This window comes from Theropithecus gelada, chromosome 5 (assembly GCF_003255815.1).
Source record: "Theropithecus gelada isolate Dixy chromosome 5, Tgel_1.0, whole genome shotgun sequence".
In the NCBI taxonomy this organism is placed as follows: Eukaryota; Metazoa; Chordata; class Mammalia; order Primates; family Cercopithecidae; genus Theropithecus; species Theropithecus gelada.
Genome location: NC_037672.1, coordinates 46,534,168 through 46,550,995, shown reverse-complemented (window position 1 = coordinate 46,550,995; position 16,828 = coordinate 46,534,168). Strand labels below are relative to the sequence as shown.

The 16,828-nt window shown below is 39.0% G+C and overlaps 1 protein-coding gene across 2 annotated transcripts in view; it reads right to left on the bottom strand.

Moving 5' to 3' along the window:
* The window catches only part of UNC5C (unc-5 netrin receptor C), a 382,002-nt gene that overhangs the window by 125,100 nt on the left and 240,074 nt on the right, over positions 1-16,828 (bottom strand). For both annotated transcript variants that reach the window (XM_025385362.1, XM_025385361.1), the window contains exon 3: positions 9,333-9,476. In XM_025385362.1, coding sequence (XP_025241147.1) covers positions 9,333-9,476 — 144 coding nt within the window. The remainder of the gene's footprint in view (positions 1-9,332; positions 9,477-16,828) is intronic.

Here is a 16,828-nt window from a genome sequence, read left to right as displayed (position 1 = left end):
AGCGCAGAGGCAATCACGTCCAGCTACTTGATGTTCTAGAATTCCTTGGGGGAAAAAAGCATTTTTATTAAATGAACAAATGATTCGCATTGAATAGTATCAGTGCTTTTCCCCATCATGTGCTTTTTTTTTTTTTTTTTTTTTTTGAGACGGAGTCTCACTCTGTCGCCTAGGCTGGAGTGCAGTGGCGCGATTTCGGCTCACTGCAAGCTCCGCCTCCCGGGTTCACGCCATTCTCCTGCCTCAGCCTTCCGAGTAGCTGGGACTACAGGTGCCTGCCCCCACGCCCGGCTAATTTTTTTGTATTTTTGGTAGAGACAGGTTTTCACTGTGTTAGCCAGGATGGTCTCGATCTCCTGACCTCGTGATCCGCCTGCCTTGGCCTCACAAAGTGCTGGGATTACAAGTGTGAGCCACCACACCCGGCCACGTGCTTTCAATTTAATTCTATTTCATTTATTTATGTTTTAATTTATTTATCACCAGCCACAGGCAAGGGACATCTTTTAGGCACTGGAGACAACAAGGAAGAAAAGAATGGCTCTGTCCTTGTGAAGCTTACATTTTGCTATGGCAGATGGTTAACTCAAAAGAAAACAAATAATGATGAAGAAAAACGTTATGGAGAACAATAAAGCAGGTTTAGGATTAGGATTAGGCGAGTGACAGGGTTGAGGTCCGGATAGACAGACCCGTCTGTAGGAGTGACATCTCAGTATATATCTGAATGAAAGAAGAAAGTAAGGCAGTTTTAGACCTAGGGTAAAATGTTCCAAGTGGGAAGACACAGTTCTTGCAAACAGCCTATATGTGGAATGAATCTATTGCATTCTTGAAACAAGGAAATGGGTGTGTTTAGAGCAGACAAAGCAATAAGAAGAGAGGTAGGAAGCCAAAGTCCTTTTATGCTTCTATATTATAACTAATAGTGAGCTTATAATTTTTTTTTTTTTTTTTGAGACAGGATCTCACTGTCACCCAGGCTGGAGTGCAGTGGTGTGATTATGGCTCACTGCAGCCTCAACTTCATGAGCTCAAGGGATCCTCCTGCCTCAGCCTCTGGGTTGAGAGTAGTATCCCAAGCTGGGATCACAGGTGCACACCATCACACTTGGTTAATTTTTTTTTTACTTTTATTAGAGACGAGGTCTTGCTATGCCTAGGCTGGTCTCAAACTCCTGTGCGCAAGTGATCCTCCCGCCTTGGCCTCCCAAAGTGCTAGGATTACAAGCGTGAGATGTTGCACCAGTTATAAACATTATGCATATTATGCATGTAGGGAATAAGATGTTTTTGTGAATTGCCAGCTGATCTAGAAATCCTTGTTTTCTCCTCCCTTCTTTGTACCCAGCGTGCTGGTTAAACACATGGACTTGGATGCTGGCCTGACTCACTGCTCCATATACCAACTGTAAAACCTCAGGCAATTTTTAATCTCCCTTTGCTCTCAATTTCCTCATCTATAAAATGGGAATAATAATAGCACTCATTACATAGAGTCCTTGCAAAGACTGAATGATCTAATATATAATACATGATTGAAACAGCACTTCCATTATTATCATTATTATTATTCTGGAGCCTATCTGTCCAACGCAAACCACATGAGGTTTTCAAGCACTTGACCTGTTGCTTGTCATAACTGAAGCTATTGTAAGGGTGCACATACTAGCTCTGAAAAACCAGTATGACTAAAAGAAAGAAAAGTATTTCATAAATATTGTTTATATTGGTAATACTGTTGAAATGATAGTTTAGACATATTGGACTCAGTGAAATACATGACTGAAATTAATTTTATCTGTTTCTTTTTAAATTGTGGCTACTAGAAAAGTATAAACAGTATTTGTGGCTGGCAGGATATTTCTATTGGACACTGCTGTTTTAGACAGTGTGCTGGATACTACAGACTCACGAATATGAACAAGACTTGATCCAAATCCACAGGTGGTTCACAAATATAGTTATAATCTCAATGAAAATGATGAGTGAGCTGTGAGAAGAAGCCAGGAAGGGCCACCTTGATCATCCTTGATTCTTTCCAGGAGCTACCTTATTCCTCTTTGTGGCCAGCAGGCTTTCTGATGCTGGCTGTGATTTATTGGTGTGCAAACATGATCGAGAGGAAATCCGGAGGAGCCCTTCTGCTGTTCCACGGAAGATGAAACTTTGGTGCGTGTAAATCCCATTTTAGCTCATGACTGTAGGATAAGGGGTGACCATATGGCATGTTCTTCCATCCTCAGGCATGGGCAGGAGGGTTTGGAAATTATAGTCAAATTTTAGGTGAATCAGCAGAGAATTTCAACCTCTAGGATTGACAGTCTAGTCCTGGCACATGAAATGGTAAAGGAAAGACAGACTTTCCAGTTTTCAAAGTTTGCTCAGTATTGATGTTTCAAAACAAACGTATAAAGTTGTTTAAAATTGTTATATCCATTTTTAAGAACACCTATTATCATTTGCTGAGCATTTGCACTGTGTCTGGCACTGTGCCATGTGTTTTACAAGTTTATTTCACTTAATCTTAAAGTAACTCTATCTTTTTCATGTTATGGTTGATGAAACTAAGGCACACAGAGGTCAAGTAACTTGACTAAGGTCACAGTAGGAAGTGATGGCACTAGGATTTGAACATGTGTCAATCTGTCCCTTGGCTTGTGCTATTAACCACTCTCCTATGCTGCTTTTTCCATCTTATCCTTACTCCTGCCACACAACCACAGCATTATCAACAATGGCAATATCAGGAGCAGCACTCTTGAGACCCAAATTGTTCCTGAGGAAAGACCTTGTGTGTTAATATTTTGCCTGAACCTTATGCCTTGGGATTCACTCATTAGCCTATAACCAGAGACACTGGAAGAAGCAACCCCGTGGCGATACTGGGAGCTGTATTACAGTAAGGGTTCTGCACAGGACACTATTGTAGTGGTAACTTGAATTCTCTCAGAATAAACTTTTCTCTGAATGAAAACTACCAGACCCACCTAGGAAATTTGGCACTGCTGTCTTGTTAATGTGCAGGATTTTAGAGCAGATGTGTTATGTTCTCAGCACATGCCTGGCTGAATCCTAACTTGCATATTTCCATTTTTTCCTCTGCCTTGATTGTCTCACAAACCTATTTTTATATTTTACATGGTTTGAATGTGTGAAATATTGTAAGCAAGCTTAAATACATAAATTAATAGTCAATATTCATTTGTGGTTTATAAACTGAAAATAGAGCTTTTTCATGAAAGAAATATGGCCCTCTCCATATTACATCAAATGAGCACACATCTAATTAGGTAAGAGGTAATCATACTTATTTAAGTTTAGCATCGTGGTGATCTTCACCTCTGATGAGTTTAAACTTCAGTTGCCATTTATGTGATGGCCCTCTGTCAAGTATTACTGGGCAGAGCACCACAGCTCACTTGATACAGGACAGACGAGAAAACCCATAAGTGGCCGGGCACGGTGGCTCACACCTATAATCCCAGCACTTTGGGAGGCTGAGACAGGTGGATTGCTTGACCTCACCAGTTCAAGACCAGCCTGGGCCACATGGAGAGACCCCTATTTCTACTAAAAATATAAAAATTAGCAGGGGTGGTGGCACATGCCAGTAATCCCAGCTAAATGGCGGGAGGCTGAGGCAGGAAAATCACTTGAACCCGGGAGGCCAGAGGTTGCAATGAGCCGAGATTGTGCTACTGCACTCCAGTCTGGGACAGGGCAAGACTTCGTCTCAAAAAATAACAAAATCCAAAAACTAAAAACGCCACAAACGTCTACAACATTAGCAAGAACCTGCTAACAATAGGTGTCAGCCTGTACAGAGAAAATTTGAAAATTCAACCTTTTTTGTTCTCATTATGATGCATATCTATATGAATCAATCTTTACATGTTAGGTGGGGTTCCTTCGGTACACACATATGAGTTCAGTTAGCTACAGGATTATAGGTGAATTGTTCTTGCATATTATTACATGAGGGTGAAAAGCTACCATGGATAAATAAATTAATATTGACCTAGAAGAAGACTTTGTTTTTTTATTTGAAAATGTCAAACTAGATTTAAAAGCCGTGAAGTAAATAGCAAAGTTTATAGAACATACTGCAAAGAAAGGGGTCTTATACCTATATGTATTTAATGTTTGTGTGCTGAAAAAGAATATATCTACTCAAACACATATAATTATATATATATGTGAAATTGGCACAATAATGTTCTCTGCAAATTACTGAAAATTGAAGGCTTATTAACTAAAAATTCATTATTTGAAACTATGCAGCTCTTAAAGTTCAGCTTTAGCAAGTCAATGTAGGGTGGAATGTAGACTGGCAATTTTAAGTATATATTGTGCTTGCTATTAATGAATACATAGAAATGAAAGATAAAAGAATAGCTTTCTATCCTTGTACCTTCTTTGATTACAATTTGAAACTGATTTTGAGTTCAGTTAAATCTTTGACTGAAACATTTGCTTTTTGTTTCTTTTTAAATATGATTCAAAGTATTTTTCTTTATAATTAATAAAATCAGTTCTTTGGAATTTGTGGCAGTGGATGTTGTGGTATGCTACCAGGATCCCCTTTCAGGCCTGGTCCCACCTGTTGGAAATGTTGACGGTGAAAGTCTCAGCTTCTGTCTCCTGGAATCACCCTCAGTGGTGCAGAGCTGACTTGGCCCTGGTTACACATGCTGGTGGCGTAGGGAGTAAAGGAGGGTCTTCATCCACTGACGAGTCTATGTAGGGGAATACAGGTCTGCTCACCCCCTTGGCTTCAGGGTGCTATAACTCTGAAGGGCCAGAGAAACCTGTGGATTCATCATGTGTTGTGTTTGCTCTGCAGGTCAATTTCTCCCTCTGCCCCACCTATTGCCTTTATTCCTCCACCTGATAAGCTAGTACCCTTAGCATATTGTTCCTAAGGGCATCCCTCAATACGTTGGCTGCATGTATGACTCCATTCCACAGTATTTCACAGACATTCCACTCAAGACAAAGAGAAAATCTATTTAGACATTCTCAGAGAGGAAAGATTAATGTCGAGCATTTTAATAAACTTCACGGGGAATTCTTTATAACAGTTTTAATTCAAAAAAATTGTTAAACGTCTGTGATATTCTAGGCATTGTACTAAGCCTGAGAGATACAAAGTTAAGTACAATAGAATTCTTGATCTGATGGAACTCACTGGCATGAAACACAGATTTTACAAGTGAATATAATTGAAATGAGACAAGCCCTATATTAGGAGTACAGACAAACTGCCCTGAAAGTATTGAGAAAGGAATGCCTAGCCTTCTCCCTCGATGAGGCAGGAATGGCTTCACTAAAGACATTTGAAAGAAATCCTTGAAAAGGCTTAGCCCTTTCAAATCATCCTTTCCCTTCTTTTTCTCACATCACATATCCAAGGTCTCAACAAAAGCTATTATCTCTACTTTTAAATATATCTGAAATCCCGGCCTCATCACCTCCACTGCTTCCATTCTACAGTAGGCTAACATCTCTCATAGCTGCAGCCTCATCACTGGTCTTCCTGCTCTTCCCCTTGCCCAGTATGGTCCATTCTCAACACAGCAGCCAGATGACTCTGCTAATGGATGTCAGGTCATGAGTTCCTCTCCTGAAAAGATTCCAAAGTGTTCCCAACTTATCCTCAAAACCAAATATGGGCCAGGTGTGGTGGCTCACGCCTGTAATCCCAATACTTTGTGAGGTTGAAGTGTGCGAAATGGCTTGTGCCCAGGAGTTTGAGACCAGTCTCAGTGACATGATAGAACTACATCTCTACAAAAAATGCAAAACAGTAGCTAGGCATGGTGGTATACGCCTATAGTCCCAGCTACCTGGGAGGTTGGGTTGGGAGAATCACCCGAGCCTGGGAGATTGAGGCTGCAATGAGCTGTGATTGCACCACTGCACTCCAGCCTGGTGACAGAATGAGACTCCCATTTCAAAAAGCAAGCAAACAAACAAACAAAACCAAAGATAATTTCAACACCTACAGAACCCTATGCCACCTCCACATACCCCTCCCATCTTTAGCCCAGGCCTTACCTTTCTTGCTGCATCTGGGGATGGCCTCTCACTCACTCTTCTAGCCACTCTGCCCTCACTGCTGTCTTTGGGTCCCGCCAGCACACTCCTGCCTCAGGGTTTTTGTGCCATCCGCTGTCCCCTCTGCCTGATTCCCTCTTGCCCCTCCTTCAGGTCTACGCAACTGTCAACTTCCTCAGCAAAGCTTCCTGACCACTTCCTCCCAGCCCTACAAATTCCCTTTTCCTGCTTTATTTTTCTTCATGGCATTTACCATCTGCTCTGGACCTGATAATCATTCATTTTATTTAGAGTTTGCCTTTCCTCACCACAACATGAGCTCCATGAGGGCAAGAATGGTTATATGTTACATGTTTTGTTTCTACTACGAACCCCAATACCCACAATTGTCCCAAGAACAGAGTGAATCTTCACTTAGTATTTGTCTAAGTGAACAAACACTAAGTGAGCAAATACATACATATATATATGTGTGTGTGTGTATATATATATAAGTGTGTGTGTATATATATGTTGTAAAAGGTAGTAAGATAAGGGTACAATGCTTCAGCATAAAGAATAGCTGAAATGCATGGAAATCAAAGTAGTTTTAATCTAGTGTGACTGCAATGTAGAAATCCTTACCTTCAGAGCTAGAAACATAGGTTGGTTATATAAACCACAAAATGTGGTTGTTATTGGCTGAACTACATCCCACTCCCCCAAATTCTGATGCAGAAGCCCTAACCCTCAGTACCTCAGGATGTGACTATATTGGGATATAAGGCTTTTAAAGAGGTGATTAGTTTACGATGAAGCTGTTAGGGTGGGCCCCACTCCAATCTGACTGGTGTCCTTATAAGAAGAAGAAATTTTGACACACAAAGAGACACCAGGGATGCACACACACACAGAGGAAAGACCACGTGAAGACACAGTGAGAAAGAGGCCACTGACAAGGCAAGAAGAGCGGCCTTCAGAGAAACCAAATCTGCTGACACCTTGAGATTGCACTTCCAGTCTTCAGAACTGTGAGAAAATAAATTTATATTGTTTAAGCCATCCAATCTGTGGTGTTTTGTTACGGGAACCCTAGAAAACTAATTCAATGATATATGCCATTGTAAGGAATTTTGACTATCTCACATGTCACTATAAAATTTGGAGCAGGAATGGAGGCAAGATGAGAGGTGTATTCATCTGTTCTCACGCTGCTAATAAAGACAGACCCCAGATTGGGTAATTTATAAAGGAAAGAGGCTTAATGGACTCACAGTTCCATATGGCTGGGGAGGCCTCATAATCACGGTGGAAGCTGAAGGAACAGCAAGGAAAATCTTACATGGTGGCAGGCAAGAGGGCACGTACAGGGGAACTCCCCTTTATAAAAGCATCAGATCTCCTGAGACTTATTCACCATCATGAGAACAGCATGGGGAAAACCCACCCCCATGAGTCAATTACCTCCCAACAGTTCACTCGCACAACACATGGGGATGATTACAATTCAAGGTGAGATTTGGGTGGGGCACAGAGCCAAACCTTATCAAGAGGACACCTGAGATTTAGAAAGACTGTGTTTGTGGGAACATGGAGGAAGGACTGGAATAGAGAAAAGACTTGAGCCATGGAGACTAACTGGAAGATCTGCAATGGTCCAGATCTATATGAAGAAGAAAAGGAGGCAGAGACAAGCATAGAATTGGGTGAAGCTTTAGAACCAGGATGGGACTTAGAGCTAAGTGATATTGGCATCCAACACAAAATAGAGTTAGTAAAATGCAAAGGTGTAAAGGGTTCAGAAAAGAACACATATGGATTTCAGTGCTTTCTCATAGATGAGAACATTTCTCAATATAAAACCTTGAGACAGGTTACACGGCATCCATGTTGCTTAAGACAGAGAGAGTATTTACTGAGGCAAGGGCTCTGCAAAGCTGCAGCCTCTTTCTCCCTAGTGGTGATAACATGCATATTAGTGTATTAAATCATCTGAGAAGTTTTGCAATGAGGAAGCTTCTATAACTTTGTCAAAAAATATATTTCTCACATTTATTTGATTATGGAAGCCTTTTTTGCAAGGTAACTTTTAACCTCTTCCTGAACATGTATACTCTAGAAATTAACACAATTTGGAAAACAGTCCTGTGTGTGGTCCAACGTACTAGAATGGTTCCAAAATAAATAGAGAAGCTTTATCTTGGTAATCTCTATTTTGAATAGGAAAATGACTCAACTTTGTCTTAAAGTGGTAGAATGAACTCATTCAAGGAATGATATATGCCATTGTAAGGACTGATTTTCCTATAGCCTAATTCCTACTAGATTTTTTTAAAAATCAAAATCTTTGGAAAGTAGCACAGTTCTTTCACAGCCCTAAAGAAAATCTACTCAGTGCCTTAAAACAAAAAAATAAAATGAAAAAAATTGAACTCATGGACATAGAGAATAAAAGATAGTTACTAGAGGCTGGGAAGGGTAGTGGCAGGGTTTTGCGGGGAGGTGGGGATGATTAATGAGTACAAAAAAATAGAAGGAACGAATAAGACCTACTATTTGATAGCACAACAGGGTGACTATGGTAAATAATAACTTAATTGTTCATTTAAAAATAACTAAAAGAGTATAATTGAATTGTTTGTAACACAAAGGATAAATGCCAGAGGGGTGGATACCTCACATACCTCATTCCCCATGATGTGGTTATTATGCATTGCATGCCTACATCAAAACATCTCATGCACTATGTGACTATATACACCTACCACGCACCCACAAAAATTAAAAACTAAAAAAGAAAATTAAAAATAAAATGAAATCCTGGTGACCTAAGAGGAATATGTGGCTCAAATGCAAAAATCTGGGAGCAGTTATTTTCCAGGAATTTTTTTTTTTTTTTTTTTAGGCGGAGTCTTGCTCTGTAGCCCAGGCTGGAGTGCAGTGGCAACATCTCTGCTCACTGCAAGCTCCGCCTCCTGGGTTCACGCCATTCTCCTGCCTCAGCCTCCCGAGTAGCTGGGACTACAGGCGCCCGCCACCACGCCCGGCTAATTTTTTGTATTTTTAGTAGAGACGGGGTTTCACCCTGTTAGCCAGGATGGTCTGGATCTTCTGACCTCATGATCCGCCCGCCTTGGCCTCCTAAAGTGCTGGGATTACAGGCATGAGCCACCGCACCTGGCCTTTCCAGGATTTTTGACCAGGTTTCTTTGGTGCTGGAGTAGTCATAGTGTAAACTTTCCTTTACGTGCATCAGCTTCTGAGACCTAAGGTGCTTATGTACAATGACTCACATGCAATGCGCACATACGCCTTCCGGCTCTTTGTGGTACCCGCTGAGCTCCAGGCCACACACTGGCACCAGTAATCTTCAGGTCCAAAGAGTTCTTCCACTTGCTGGCGTGAAATCTCAATGCTCACTTCCCGGACAATGAGACCTGACAAGAGAAAAAGAAAGATCGAGTCAACACAAGACTCATACTAAAGAAATATAAACTATCACATGATATTTTTCCCCCAGTCGTCCCTTTTGATGCCATAAACAACCCAGATATTGTCTCTCATCTCTTTTGATTTTCTTCTCACTCCAGTAATTTTATTCAACAACTTTTTCATTCTCTTATTTGCTATTTCAAATCTTCTGGATTATTCTGAGGATGAAAGTAGAATGACTCTATCACTCCACAAAATAATTCCTTTCCCAATATAGCTTGCTATTTTTTTACCTCTGTATTGAAATATAAACTTGAATTTCACATCTTCTAGGGTTTTTACCTCAATTATATAGTTGTGGGTAAAATAACCATATGTACACAGATTTACAACAGCTAAAAACAACAGGCATTGTGGTAATTATTTAATAACTAAATTACTTTAACAGTTGTGGTTCAATTAAATGGCACATTGTTTTTCTTGAAAGAGATACTAGCCTTAGTTAACAAACTTCTGGTATTGTATCCAAAGAATATATAACTTTAAGGTTTTCATGCATAATATTTTGAAAGCCCAAAATGTTTCTCTGTAATTGTAATGTACTAAAACCCTGTTAAAGGTAAAGTAGCCTCCTGCAAAATGCTCAAATACTTGGAATTTATTTCACAGCATTATGTAATCTTGAACAACAAAAAATTGAACTAGGCATCTGGGATTATCATTTTAGAGGTATTTATCTTGAATTATCAAGGCTGTTTCAGACATTCATTCCTCAGTGTGCCTCTTTGCCCTGAGCAAGAGGGGTTATCTGAATAACATATGTGGGGAACTGGCAGTTGCTTGAACTTGCACACTTCCAGCATGGAGTGTCCATTGAGGGAACCAGCAGAACACCCCTAGGGAGGAGGAGACTTCGCTTTGGGTCAAGTATAGTTATAGTAAGAATGACTAAATGTATTGTTTTGCACTATTCATGTGTCTATTCATTTATTCTTTGAATAAATATTTATTAAGTATCAATTATGTAAAAGATACTGTATCAGCACTTGTGAAAGTAATCAGTAAGACAGTCCTTCCCCTCAATGAACTTATATTATTGTGAAGAGGTATCATATTAACAATGCATTATACAACTTATTATTTAGGTACAATTGCATTCAATGCTGCAAAGGAGAGGCATAGGGATGAGAGTGAGTAATCAGGGAACCCAATCTAGCATGAAGGATCCAGTATGAGCTAGCTTGGTTCAATCATATGGTGAGCAGGAGGGACAGGACATACAGGAAAGAGCAGGAAAGGGAATTAGGAGTTTGAGAATTTAGGAGAAGACAACTGAGCACCACCCACAGAGAATAGTGGCATGAGCTGAAGCTAGAAACAAGAAAGGGTCTAGTTTATATAGTCGTGTAGACCAGTGTTTCTCAAAGTGTGGCCCCCAGAGCAGCTTCATCAGTCCTGGGAACCTGCTGCAAATGCACATTCTCAGGCTCCATGCCAAACTCACTGAATAGGAATCTCTGGGGGTGGGGGGCCAGCAATCCGTGTTTTGATAAGCCTGCCAAGTAATCCCAATGCATGCTGAGTTTGAGAACGACTCACATCTACAACGTTTAAAATTCTCAGTTTCCCCCAGGCACTGTGGCTCACACCTGTAATCCCAGCACTTTGGGAGGCCAAGGCAGGCGGATCACTTGAGGTCAGGAGTTCGAGACCAGTCTTGCTAACGTGGTGAAACCCTGTCTCTACTAAAAATACAAAAATTAGCTGGGCATGGTGGCACACGCCTGTAATCCCAGCTACTTGGGAATCTGAGGCAGGAGAATTGCTTGAACCCAGGAGACGCAGGCTGCAGTGAGCCGAGATCACACTCCAGCCTGGGCAATGAGTCTGTCTTAAAGATGTTCACCTTCTTCCTAAAAGCCATGGATATTACTAAACTGTTTTAAGCAAGTAGATGACATGATCAGATGAGAATTAAATATATACATAGATATCATATATAAAAGAGATATATAGATGTGTGTGTATGTGTGCATGTATATATCTGCATGTGTGTGTATGTGTATTCAATTCTTTATAGTTTAATAAGTTCATAAAAGTTATAATTTCTCAAAATGTTTGATGATAGGTGACAGGAGAGGGTATATTTTCTGGAACTCCTTAAAAACTGTATTTTAGAACTTTCCTTAACACCCGGAAAATATTCAAATGACTAAACACACTCAGGGAAATTAACAACTACCCAATGGGAGTAGGAGCCGTCCCACTGGGGGAACAAACAGTATTTCCTATCAAGAGCTGAGGGGGCTTGTGTCATAGAAACTGCTAAGCTCATAGGCCCATTAATGACTATCTAAATGGAATGAAGCCCAAGAAAGTGGGTTTTATAATCCCAAGGCATGACAAGATCCTAAGGGGCAACTCTATTGTCAAAAGCTTATGAAGTATATTTAAAATTTTTTCAATGTTTTGAAAGTTAGTAATCCTTGTATGTTTATATATTAACCAGTTTAAAAAGAATTTCCAAGTAAGTGGCATATTCCAGTCCTTCTGTGGAAAGAAGATTAGTATATTATTTTAGCCAATGTCTAACCAATATAACAATCCTCTCAGCAAAAACCCCAGGCCATTAACAAATAACACCACTTTGCCCCTGTTTCCTGGCCCCTGCTCAGACCTCTCATTTTCCTATCTTATTGTATTTTTCACATTATTCCAATTCTGGAAATCTATGGGGAGATGGAACACAACCTCCTTCCCCAGTCCCCATATCTTTCTCTCTCTTTTTTTTCCCCCCTACTCTCTGATGTTTGATTTTTTTTCCTGCTTTATTTATTTATACATTCTCTCTTCATGGGGAAATTCAGTTACTGGAAACAAACTTCTTCCTTTAAGATTACTGCAGTAACTTACAGTCACCAAAGGGCTGATAAATTTGCAATATGTGTTTCCTTAGAACCATAATAGCTCTTTATATGATGCAGAGCAGCAACAAATACGCTCAGGATATTAAAACCATATCCAAATATTTGGTGTCCCAAGATGATAACTTCAGGTCTCATTCTCCCTCACTTTTACTTAAAGCAATTACAGGAAGCCTAATTAAATGCTGGAGGAATTCACTAGGTCCACTGTATCCTTTAGCTGAAATAGGCTCATGGATGGTTCTACTGACCACAAATCTGAAGCCTTTTAAAAAGCCACAGACCAACTCTCCTGCTACAGGAGTTATTCATAGTCTGAATGCTCTGAATTGTATGGCTCAGGCTCCCTGTGGGCACCGGAGTCAAGCACACACTGATTTTTGTATTCAGCTTCACAGATGTCCCATTCAGGAGGAGGTGAGTTGTGTACAGTTGTCCTATTACATAGCCCAAAGTTTACATTCCAACTTTTGGTCAACAACATAAGAGTAAGAAAGAACTGAAGCATGAAGTATCTAAATACTTATGGCTCAGAAGAATTCCATAGAATCAACTGCATTATTCAGACTCTGAGCTACTTGGTTCCATGCCATGTTTTCATAACCATAGCTGAGTTTATTACCTATGATAGTTTGTTCATCAGACCAGAGCCTAGTGGTTTGGGTAGAAGTAGATAATATCTTTACTCTTTGAACCTATAATTTCAAATCTGCTTGAAGTCTGGAGATGGAAAAAGCAAACCACCTTATATTTGAAATGCCATCAGCATTACTTCTAAGGTGGTTTGCTTTGAAGAGCATTTGGGAACTTGAAATTGGTTTCAGGTTATTTAAGGGTGGGGAAATGCTTCGGTCTACAGGACTTACTCAAATACAAATGTGTAGTTTCCATCGCATCTGATAACATCAAAGATTTCCCATCACAGTGCTTGCTTTAATAGTGGCATCTCAAGGATGCATGCTGTTTGAAGTTTGCAGTGATTTGCTTTTATAATAGGATTCGTTGTGGTTTGGGAGCCAGAGTGCAGGAAATTAATTAGCTTGTTATTCCAAGAAGTTGTACGATGAGTATGAGTGTGCACTTGTTGATAATACATTTCAAATGAATATAGAAATCCAGATTCAAATGCAACCCTCTGATTGGATATTTGTGAGGGCATACATGAATATGGCCATAAGACCGGATAATGACATTTATTTCTTATTTTTAGCATACGTTTAATTTCATAACAGTGGTAAGGCACCACAAATACTGTTTTTCTAGGATACTACTATGAAGTGAGTGCAAATACATGCTTAATCTAATTAAATAATTACTTATAATAATATCTATATTTCCCCAAAATGTAATCTACAGTGCTATCAAACAAATTAAGTATTAAAGTCCATTAATATCAGATATTACGTTAAGTTGCAGAAATGTGAGGATGAGTCAAACATTACTCAGCCTTAAGCTCTTCATATATTTTATTTATTTTTATTTTCATTTATTTAATTTTTTGAGACAGAATCTCACTCTGTCACCCAGGCTGGAGTGCGGTGGTGTGATCTTGGCTAACTGCAAGCTCTGCTTCCTGGGTTCATGCCATTCTCCTGCCTCAGCCTCCCGAGCAGCTGGGACTACAGGCGTCTACCACCATGGCTAATTTTTTTCTATTTTTACTAGAGATGGGGTTTCACAGTGTTAGCCAGGATGGTCTCGATCTCCTGACCTCGTGATCTGCCTGCCTCAGCCTCCCAAAGTGCTGGGATGACAGGTGTGATCCACCACACCTGGCCTCTCCATACATTTTATAAACATATCTTGTTTATTAGGTGATACTGAAAAAAATCACACATCATCTTAAAACACATTTTCATGATCATGAATTTGCACCTTCTGATATTCCATGTATGTTTCTTTGAAAAGTATCCTAACCCAACTTTAGACTTAGGTATTACGTATGCCTGAGTTGTATTCCTCCCCATGACTTAATCTTTCTTATGGCAAAAGGAAGTTTTAAGATACCATGTTGTGCAGGCCTGGTAATTTGACTTTCTCCAGCAATCTCTCTAGTTGGAGAAGAACTGCAGAGCTCACTCCACCAAATCTCATTATAGTACATTCACAGTTAGGACACAGGTTGGTAGGAAATGTACAAAGCTGCAGGCTGGGATGTTCTGGAATACATTACAAAGTTTTATTGAATTACTGTGATCTTTTCATACTTTCTTCCAGTGCCTCATTCTGTTATAAGCTTTTACTAGCATCATTTAAAATATGAAACATATCAGTTCTAGATGTCTTAGTATCAACTAAATCACACAAACACCCTGTCATTATTTAAAAGGATGTCATACCATAAAAACTGATTATTGTTTTAGCACCTTATAACTCTTATTAAAGTAATTAAAGTATGATAACTTAAAAGGCAGAATTTCAGAATCAAGATACAATGTTGTGTTACATGAAGTCGTTCAACAATCTTTAACTATAGCAGGAAGGTATTGTTAACACAAAATTTACCTACTCTTTGAAATGTTTTAATTGAATTTTTAAAATATTGTTTAATATATAAGCAAACTATATAATTTAACTAAAGTTATTTTGTGCAAGTGGGAATTGCAACTTACTGGTGTATTAACTTTATTATGAGTATAATTTTGTTAAAGTTACATCTACTAGCTTTGTGATTAAGATGAATATAAGAAACGCAACACTTACAGAGACTGAATCATGAAGGAATAGAAAACTTGAACAGACCAATTATCAGTAAGATGATTACATCAGAAATAAAAAGTCTCCCATCAAATAAAGGCCTAGGATCAGCACTTTTATTTAAGAAGAACTAACCTTAACCTTTCTCAAACTCTTCCAAAAAATTAAAGAAAAGAGACTACTTCCAAATTCATGTTACAAAGCCAGCATTATCCTCTTACCAAAAACTGCTGAGGACACGACAAGAAAAGAAAAGTACACGCCAATAACCCTGATAAACAAAGATGCAAAAATCGTCAACAAAATACTAACAAACCAAATGCAACAGCACATTAAAAGGATAATGCACCCTTATCAAGTGGGATATATTCCTGGGATGCAAGGATGTTTCAACATATGCCAATCAATCAATGTAATACATCACATCAACAAAATGAAGGACAAAAATCATACGATCATCTTAATAGCTGTAAAAAGAACATTTGACAAAATTCAACATCCTTTAATGAAAAAAACTCTCAACAAATTGCATAGAAAATGAATGTATCTCAGCACAATAAAGCATGTATGACAAACTCAGACCTAGCATTATGTTCAACAGTGAAAAGTTGAAAGTTTTTCCTCTAAGATCAGGAACAAGACAAGGATGCCCACTCTTGTCATTTCTATTCAATGTAGTACTGTAAGCCTTAGACGGAGCAATTATGTAAGAGGGAAAAAAAATCTAAATCACAAAGGAAGAAGGAAATTGTCTCTGCTTGCAGATGACGTGCTGTTACATTTGGAGAATCCTATAGACTAAACAAAAACCATTGAAATTAATAAATGAATTTAGTACAGTGCAGGACACAAAATCAAAATATAAATATCAGTAATGATTCTATACATGAATGATAAACTTTCCCAAAAAGAAACAAATAAAATAATCCCATGTATAACAGCTACAAAAATAATAAAATACACAGAAATAAATTTAACCAAAGAGGTGAAAGTGTTGTGCACTGAAAACAATAAAACATTAATGAAAGAAATTGATGAAGAAAAACATTAATGGAAGTCCGGATGCGGTGGCTGACGCCTGTAATCCCAGCACTTTGGGAGGCAGAGGCGAGCGGATCACTTGAGGTCAGGAGTACGAGACCAGCCTTGCCAAGATGGTGAAACTCTGTTTCTACCAAAAAATACAAAAATAAGCTAGGCATGGTGGCGGGTGCCTGTAATCTCAGCTACTTGGGAGGCCGAGGCAGAGGATTGCTTGGACCTGAGAGGTGGAGATTTCAGTGAGTTGAGATCATGCCACTGCAGCACTCCAGCCTCGCCTACAGAGCAGACTCTGTCTCAAAAAAAAAAAAAAAAGAAAGAAAGAAAAATATTAATGGAAAGATATGTTCATGGATTAGAAAAACTAATATTGTTAAAATGTTCATATTAACTAAAGTGGTCTACAAATTTAATGCAATCCATATGAAAACTCCAATGACGATTTTCACAGAATTAGAAAAATAATCTTAAAATTCATATAGAATCACAAAAGACCCTGAATAGCTAATTCAATCTTGAGCAAAAAAGAACAAAGCTGGAGGCATCATACTACTTGATTTCAAAATCTACTATAAAGTTACAGTATCAAAATAGCATAATGCTAGCATGAAAACAGACACATAGACCAATGGAACAAAATAGGTAGCGCAGAAGTAAATCCACACATTTATGGTCAATTGATTTTTGACAAAGAT